The sequence below is a fragment of the Mus pahari genome, chromosome 9, assembly GCF_900095145.1.
Source record: "Mus pahari chromosome 9, PAHARI_EIJ_v1.1, whole genome shotgun sequence".
NCBI lineage: Eukaryota > Metazoa > Chordata > Mammalia > Rodentia > Muridae > Mus > Mus pahari.
The window spans coordinates 45,452,475-45,461,730 of NC_034598.1; the positions used below are offsets into that span (position 1 = coordinate 45,452,475).

General features: G+C 51.3%; 1 protein-coding gene across 1 annotated transcript in view; it reads right to left on the reverse strand.

Moving 5' to 3' along the window:
- The window catches only part of Lmnb2 (lamin B2), a 17,125-nt gene extending 13,904 nt beyond the window's left edge, over window positions 1-3,221 (reverse strand). Inside the window, exon 1 of the mRNA XM_021204728.1 lies at window positions 2,940-3,221. Coding sequence (XP_021060387.1) covers window positions 2,940-3,194 — 255 coding nt within the window. The 5' untranslated portion in view covers window positions 3,195-3,221. The remainder of the gene's footprint in view (window positions 1-2,939) is intronic.
- Between the last annotated feature and the right edge of the window lie 6,035 nt (window positions 3,222-9,256).

Genomic DNA, 9,256 nt, shown 5'->3' on the forward strand with positions numbered 1-9,256 from the left:
ACACACACACACACACACACACACACACACACACACACACACACACACACCAGCCATCCTGATCCCACCCAGCTAAGCTTAGGTCCAGGCAAGGTAGTATAAGCCAGGCAAAGACAAGCAGATCTCTGAGTTCAAGGCCAGCCTAGAACAGAGCGAGTTCTAGGTGAAGGAAAACTTAAATCGAGGCTTAGTGGACTAAGTCCACTTTTAATCCCAGTGCTCAGGAGACGGGCATGCCAATCTCTGAGTTCAAAGTCAGTTTACAGAGCAAGTTCCAGGACAGCCAAGCTTAGGCAGTGAAGGGGCTGGAAAACAGAAAGCTGGTGATGATGTAACAGGGCCATGTTCCAGCCCCAGCAAGCAGCAGAACTCGGCAGTTTTGACAATGTGGCTCTGGCTTTAGAGTCCAAAACAGAAGGGACTACTGGGACAACTGGTGCTGGTTAGCTGGAGCTAAGACATTAGCAGTGATTAAGAAGAGACCAGCATCACTGAGGTGAAGACTTGTGGGAAGTGTTTTCTGAGAGCACAGAGGATGTGTGCCAGAGATAGCCAAGGTTGTACCTTGTGCTGCGGCTGGACTTGGTAATGTGTAAGAGTCACCCAGGTGGTACTGGTTCTGAAGGCATGAAGGGGTCCTGAAGAGCGGCCGAGGCTCAGCACTGTGAGGCCATGGAAGGCCATTGGTGAAGGTGCAGCCTCACCTGCAGTTGATGGCCCAGGACTGAGGGGGTCATGCAAAGGAGCTGAGGCTTGGCACCATGAAGACAGCCTATGAGAGGCTATTGGTGAGGCCTAGTTGCAGTGGCAGAGCCCCGTGTATTGGAGGTGCCAGTACCACTCTGAGTCCCCAGATACCCCATGGATCTTGCACAAGAAGCCTCCCCCCATACCTTCACAGTCCCTGGGGTTAGATGGTGCCAGGCTCCAGCACCCCTCCTCCCAGGCAGCCTGCCAACTCCAAGACAAGAGAATGGCTTCTCAGACCCTCACTCCCACAGCCCTTGAGCACCCGGGGCCCATCCAAAGTTCTGTGAGGGGGCTGGTGAGATGGCTCAGTGGGTAAGAGCACCCGACTGCTCTTCCGAAGGTCCGGAGTTCAAATCCCAGCAACCACATGGTGGCTCACAACCACCGTAACAAGATCTGACTCCCTCTTCTGGAGTGTCTGAAGACAGCTACAGTGTACTTACATATAGTAAATAAATAAATCTTTTTTAAAAAAAAAAAACAAAAAAACAAAGTTCTGTGAGAACAAAGAGCCTATGGTTGTCTCCCCAAAGGACTTGAGTTATCTTACCCTACCAAAGACTAGAGACCATCCTCATATTACCCCCCCCCCCCGCAAGAGGGTGGAGTACAAACACCCTCCACAAGCCTTTCACTGTGGGGGGCAGCCCCAATGGCTCCTCCCCCAGGTACCAGCCTCCTGAAACCACAATGCCCCGCAACAAGCTGAATGGGTGGGAGGCCCACTCTGTGCCCGTCCCTGGGGAGTCACACACTCATTGTTGGGACTCTTCCCTTGGTATCCTTTAGCAGAAGTACCCCCAAGATGTCCATGGAGCCTACAGTGGGTGGAGACTGCCCAGCTCCTAACCCCGTCCATTGGTGACCCCACCCAAGAACATGACCCTCACAATCTCAAACCCTAGAACCTGAGGGTCCTCAGGAGAGCCCCAAAATGGTCTTCTTACGTGGGTTTCCCAGAGCTGGGCCGGATGCGCCCAGTACCCAAAAGTCCACTGGTCCTCTGAAGGGTGATCCTTGACCAACACCCATTTTTCAGGGTCGCTAAACAAAACCCCCCTCTGCACCTCTCCTCAGGGGCCCCAAATCTCCACTCCTCCTCGAATAAAGGTGGCCTTGCCTAGGGTGGTGCTCACCCTCAGGGGTTCCCAAAACAGTCTGCAGATCACCCCTCACTGGGGTCTTCAGGGGGTTGGGTCTGCCAGGTTTGGTATTCCTCCCTCAGAGGCCCTCAAAGCTCCCCAGGACAGCCTCCAGACAGCGCTTCCTTAGGGTCCCCTAGGGTCTCATGAGCCCCTAACTGGGGAGACTTGCTCAGCCTCAGTCCATTACCTCTGGGGTGTCTTAGGAATCAAGCAGGATCCTTTAAACCTATGACCCTGGGTGGGCGGGGCTTTCCTGCCTATCCATGGAATGTGAAGTGTCCCCCAGCGTCCTTGAGACCACCTGGGGAACATGCCCCTAAATCTCTTCAACCTTATTGAAGTTGTAGCTCAAGTCTACACTTCTCCTTCAGGGTCCCCATGTGAGCACAGGTCAGCTTCACCAGCACCTGGCTCAAGAGTGCCCGGGTGGGTGGGGCTTCGGGGGCGGGGACTAACATTGTTTACACCTGTCACTTGTCCCTAAAATTCCTCAGATGGGAGGGATTTGGATCCATCTACACTAGTCCCCCTCCCCGCCCAGACTTTAACGTGTGGCTGGGTTCTTGGTAGGCGGGGCTTACCTGTCTGCACCAGTTCCTGGTTCCCCCCCCTAGTGGGTGGGGCTTAGCGGTTTGCACCTGTAAGGGAGGTGTCTCCCCTCCCCTTGGGCGGAGCTCAGCGCTTTGCAATTGTCCCTAGGGTCTACTGGTGGGCAGGGCTCAGGCCTATGCACCCAACCCTGGGGTGTACTGGAGAGCAAAACTTAGCTGTCTGCATCTGCCCCAGGGGGTCCCCGGTGGACTGGGCTCAGCGCTATGCATCTGTCCTGAGGTCCCCGGTAGGCAGAATTTAGCCCTTATATTCCAGCCCGGGAGTCCCCAGTGAACGAGGCTCAGCTAGCTATGCACCAGCCCCCGGGTCCCTGTGGGCAGGGCTTAGCTAGTTCTAAGCACCAGCCTCCGGGATCCCGGGTGGGTAGGGCTCCGCTCACTTCAGCTATCACCGGGGTCAAGCTCCCCGCGTCCCCGGTGCCGACCCACGTACCTCGCGAGTGGTCACCTCCTCCTTCTCGGAGATCCGGAGCAGCAACCTATCATTCTCCAGCTCCAGCGCGCGGACACGGTCGATGTAGTGTGCCAGGCGGTCGTTGAGCTCACGCAGCTCCTCCTTCTCCTGCAGCCGAGACAGGCGCGTGGGCGACAGCGGCGTGGCGGGCCCCGCGTGGGGCGGCAGAGACGCCATGGCGGAGGTGGCGGCGGCGGGAGAATCACCTCGGTTGCCCGAATGCGGCGCGCTCATTCAATCCGCGCCGCGGAAGATGGCGCCGCCGCCCGCAGCGCGCCGGAATTTGTAGTCTCTCTGGCGCGGAGCACGCAGGGAGCCGTAGTCCACAGGGCAGCTTGCGAGGCATGCCAGGAGATGTAGTTTCCAGCTTTCCAGTAAAACCCGGGGTTTGGCAGTTACCCTGATTGCGGGTAGAGGAGGCGCTCTGATTTCTAGAGATGCACACATGAGCCCACATAAGCGCACACACAGAAATCAATTAATAAATTAAACAAATGCAAAACAAATCAAAAGGACAGCAAGGGTGGGTGAGATGCCTCAGAGGGTAGAAAGGCACCTGCTGCCAAAAACTGATGATCGAAGTTGGATCACTGAGCCCTACATACGAGAAGACAACCAATGCACACAATTGTCTCCTGGACTCCACATGTGTATCTGTAGTGAGAATATTGGGTTCTTCACAAAACACAGAAATAGTTTGTGTTTTTGTTTTAATTCGAGGTGTCACATATGGGGCTGCTTCAGATTGTCCGCAGCAGATGACTATGATTTGCCTCATGCTCTAGCAGAGGCGTGGTTTTGCCAGTTGCACATAGTTTCTGCGATTGTGACCTTAGGAATTATGGGTACTTTTCAGAAGATATACAAATGCTATGGCCCCAAAACCAAGACAGGTTTTGGTTGGTCTCTGTTGGTCACGGTTTGTTAACTAGTCGTGTGCAAAGAAGAAACAACAACTAGAAGAAATTAGATAGCCTGACAAAATCAAACTTGCTCCAAGGAACTCAATGCCCCTAATCAACAGGAAATAGTCTAACAGTAATGTCACCCACCCTCCATTCTGTCCTTCCCCCCCCCTCCTATCTAGTGTTAAGGGTTGAAAGGATGGAAAGAGAGTAGAAAAAGGTGGAAGAAAGAAGAACCCACAAAGTAGCCAAGTTCTGCTAAAGTGTCCACACAGAGGAACATAGTAAACAAATGTCATTTTTAAAAGAGCTGCCAGAAGGCAAGCATCCACTACTGTCTCCCCAGCACTGGGAAAGTTGAGGCAGGAGGATGGTGAGTTTGAGGATAACATAGCAGAAACACAGGGCTACCGATGTGACTCAATGCATAGAGCGTTTGCCTAGCTGAGGTCTTGGCTTCTATCCCAGCACTGCAGAGCATACACTGTATGTGACCATGGATGAGCACCCCCCTGTCACCTCAGCACCAGGCAGCTGGAGGTAAGAGAATCAGGAACTCAGAGGGTGTGATGGTTTGTATATGCTCAGCCCGGGGAGTGGCACTATTAGTAGGTGTGGCACTGTGGGTGTGAGCTAAGACCCTCACCCTAGCTGCCTGGAAGTGAGTCTTCTGCTAGCAGTCTTCAGATGAGGATGTAGAACTCTCAGCTCTTCCTGCACCATGCCTGCCTGGATGCTGCCATGCTCCCAACTTGATAATAATTAACACTGAACCTCTGAACCTGTAAGCCAGCCCCCAGTTAAATGTCCTTATAAGAGTTGACTTGGAGCTGGAGAGATGGCTCAGTGGTTAAGAGCACCGACTGCTCTTAACTCAGAGGTCCTGAGTTCAAATCCCAGCAACCACATGGTGGCTCACAACCATCTGTAATAGGATCCAATACACCCTTCTGGTGTGTCTGAAGACTGCAACAGTGTACTCACATATATAAGATAAATACATCCTAAAAAAAAAAAAAGAGTTGCCTTGGTCATGGTGTCTGTTCACAGCAGCAAAACCCTAACTAAGACAGAGGGTGTGAGGGAATCTGGGCTATATGAGACTCTGTCTCAAAAAACAAACAAAAACAATGGAGACAAGGAGATGAGAGGGCTGGGTAAGCAAGAAGCCCCACCCAATCCAAATCCCATAGACCACCATGAAGCTGGATGTGGTAGAGCACCTGCATGCAATGTCCACACTCCTGTGGGGACACGGGGAGCAGAGACAGGAGAGTCCAGGGACAACTAGACCACGGTACACAACAGGAAGGGGGGACGGGAAACCAAAGATCCTCAGCCCTTCACATGAATACCGTGACACATGTGTGCACACACGAGGGGGTAGGATGGGAAGAGGAGGGCAATCAACAGAGCTTGGCTCCCACAATGTGTCACGTGTCAAAGTCCAGACTATGGACCACCTTTCTCTAACTTGATGTAACAGGTACCCAGGAGAGTCAATTTTTATGACTGGGAGAGGATAACTCCCCAGTGCCACGCCCACTACTTTCGGAATAGCCTTCTCCCCCCACATATCATCACACTAAAGCTGTCCAGACAGACTTACTGTCCCCTAGACAACACCTGACCTGTTATCCTGAAGGTTCAGCCTGAAAGGTAAGAATGGCTCACTGCAGTTAGCATTTGTCTTTCCTAAAGCTACTTTGTGTCAAAGGATCTGACACTGTTTCTCATTTTCTTTCTGCCTTCTTTTTTAAAAGATGAGTACTTTTTAAATATATATGAGTACACTGTAGCTCTACAGATGGTTGTAGCCTTCATGTAGTTGTCAAGAATTGAATTTTTAGGACCTCTGCTTGCTCCCATCAGCCCCACTCGATCACTCTGGTCAACCCCACCCGCTCACCTGCTAGCTCCAGCCCAAAGATTTATTTATTATTATATGTAAGTACACTGTAGCTGTCTTCTGACACACCAAAAGAGGGCATCAGATCTGGTTACCCCTGGTTGTGAGACACCCTGTGATTGCTGGGAATTGAACTCATCATGACCTCTGGAAGAGCAGCCAGTGCTCTTAACCGCTAAACCATCTCTCCAGACCTTCCATTTTCTTATAATTAGAGCTAGTAGTATAAAAACCAGAAAGATGGGTAGAGGGCATGGCTCAGGATCCCCTACCTAGAATCCCCAGGTCTGTAGGCATGATCAGGGGTGCAGAATCCCCTTAGAATCCCCCAGTGAGGGTCTGGGGCATGCCTCAAAAGATGAGCACTTACCTACCTAAAGAGAAGTAGGTCCTCGGTTCCACCTCCGGAAATGCGAACATTTTTCTTTTCCCTATCTGATTCTCACTGCCCTGCACATATTTGCAAAGGCTCCCAATCCCACCACCTCCTAAAAGGGCAGGCCCACTGACTTAAAATTGAGGCTAGGCCCAACTCAACCTGGACTACAGGAAGGTTTCTGGCAGTTAAAAGCCAACATCCCTCAGGAACTCCTGAAGTCTGTTCCCACCTACCAATAGAAGCTGGTTCCCTTGCCTATGGGAGAAGGGACACATAGCTCCAATACCTGTGGCTCCTATCAACATATCAGTGTCCATGGTGGCCCAGATTTCCCCAGGCCTTACTCACAAGTGCCTGTCAGATATCTCAGAGTTCTCGCACTTCCCCTTCAGCTCTCCCCCACCCTCCAGATACAACATTCTCTTTATACCCATTTATCCATTTCTCCTCTCTGCTTTCCCCGGGGAGAGAACCTTGGCAGTTGGGATAAACTTTTCCTTTTTCACCGACACAGCGGCCACTTAGGTTTCTTTACTGCACCCTCGCATACATCCCTGCTGGCTTGGATGTCCCCTGTGCCTCAGGGCTTACAGCTGGGGTCGCCCTCTAGGCACACCATTTCTCCTCGCTGTGCTCCTCAGGGCCCAGGCTTACTCTCGACTTCCCTCCCTCTTCCCTCCGAGCGGGGCGGGGTTCGCGGTGCACCCCACCCCTGCACGTCTGGACTCTAAGTCCCAGAAAACCGTGCGGTACTCGGGATGGGGCGGGACCCTCTTTTCTCCCCCACCCCCACCCCCGTGCTCTTTGGGAGACGTGCTGCGATTTTCGAATTTTGGCGCTGAGAGGGTGTGGCGGTGACAGCCGCTGCTGAGGTGTCCCCCTCGCTGCCCTGGACTCGCAGGCCTCCCCATCCCCCACGCTCCTAATACAGCGGTTGGGAAGTGGAGGACCCATGGTTGGAGGAAAGGAAACTGAAGCCAGTGACAGTCAAGGACTGGCCTGGAAGAACCACCACCCCCCCCCAACAGCAAGTGTCGGAGCTGCGGTACAAAGCCGACCCCTGAGCCTAGGGCACCAAAGTGGCAGCTTGCTATCTACTTTGGAGGTGCAGGGCGGTTGGACAGGAAATCCGGAGCCCTAGACTCTCATCCTGGAAGTTCTCTGTTCAGTGCCCATCCTTTCTCCATTCCCCACCCCACCCCAGCCACTGTCTCCGCCCAAGCTGGATTTTGGCGCCAGTTTTAAAAAATAATAATAGATAAACAAATCTCATCCCAAAAGTTGTCGCTGGCTTCTGGCCCAGAGCATTTGAGTTGAATTCGGAATTTTGGAGCCTGGATTTGAGAGAAGCCAAAGTCTGCCCTTGATCTTAGCCAAAAGGCCGAGCAGCGATTGAAAAGCCTAATTCTGGACCCTGGGTTTCTGGGAGATTTGAGTTCCTGAGTTTGGGTTCCAAATTTTGGATTCTGTATTTTAGAACTCTGAATGTAGGGAGGCCTATTTTGGAGCATCGATTCTGGACCTGTGTCAAGCTCACGGGGTTTGGGAGTTCAAGCTACAATCTAGTTTATCATAATTTAACAGCTTGGGACTGTGGCTAGGGACGGAGGCAGGAGGAACTCTTTGAGTCTGGGGCTAGCCTAGTCTCCGTAGTAAGCTTCAGGCAACCTAGATCTGGGAGTCCGTGTCTCAAAACAAAACACAAAAATAAAACACCTCCACCACTGTTGTGTTTTATAAAAAGATAAAGAGAGAGAGAATATGTTTGGTGGATGTGTAGTCAGGTGTGGGGGAAGAGGGCGCCTCCCTGGGCCCATGCTGAGGCATCCCTTCCCCCTGAGGGACCAGCCACACCACGGGATTGTATAGAATAGTTTATTCAGGGCATGGAAACTGGAGTTGAGAGGGGAGCAGAGGCAGAGAAAGGCAAAGAGAGGGGTGGTGGGGAGGGGGGAGAGAGAGAGAGAGAGAGAGAGAGAGAGAGAGAGAGAGAGAGAGAGAGAGAGAAGGAGAGGTTAGGGTTTCTATTCCTGCACAAACATCATGACCAAGAAGCAGGTTGGGAAGGAAAGGGTTTATTCTCCTTACTCCTTCCTTGTTGCTGTGGCATGAAGGGGGGGGCAGCAGCCCCTTTTGTAGTGAATTAGGGCACACCTGGTTGTTGCCAGGTAACTGTGGGGTGGAGCTTAGATAAAATGCTAAGAATCACCACCAACAAAACAAAAACAAAACTGACAAGAACAAAAACCTGGGATCCAAACCAGGAAGTCCCAGGGCCAGGTGAGCACTTCCTGGGACTGATGAGCCCCACAGATGGGGACCTACTGCGGTGAACCTGCCACGAGGGGCATGGGGGGGGGGGGAAACAGAGACTCAAGGACACCTAACCAGGATGAGTTCTTGATGGGTAAGACAGGAAGACTCCTGTAAGATTCATTGAATTGTGTACAGTCAAGCAAGGCAAAGGGGTTCAGCTTGTGTGCACTGGACAGTTGCCATCTGAATGGAGCGCATGTCTTGCAGAAGGGGGGAAAGCTTCCATCTGGCTGAGTTTGAACAGCAGCTGGGGAGTCAGTGTGGAGGCAGGGGGTGGGAGTGGGGTGCAACAGAGAAGTCATAGAATGAGGAATCACACTAGACAAGCTCAAGAGAATAAGCAACAACAAATAAAAGAGTAAAATGTATGTGTGTATTAGTCAGCTACTGCTGTATAACAAATACCCCCTTAAGATATATATTTAGGGCCAATGGGTAAGGCATTTGCTATCAAGCCTGCCGATCTAAGTAACATCCTAGGGACCCCACTGATACCTGAGTCTTCTGATCCCCACAAGTGCAGCATGTGCACACCCTCAGGCCTACACTCTCTCCACAATAAACAGAAGACAATGATATAATTTTAATTTATTTTTTTTTTTATTTTGCATAAACATAGTAATCATTATTAATTATATAAAAATAAAAGGAGATAGTATCCACCAGCTATAGCACATGTATAGTTCTTTTACATATAATCTTTTTTTTTTTCTTTTTTTTTTTTTTTATTATTATTTTCTTTATTTACATTTCAAATGCTATCCCGAAAGATTCCCATACCCCTCCC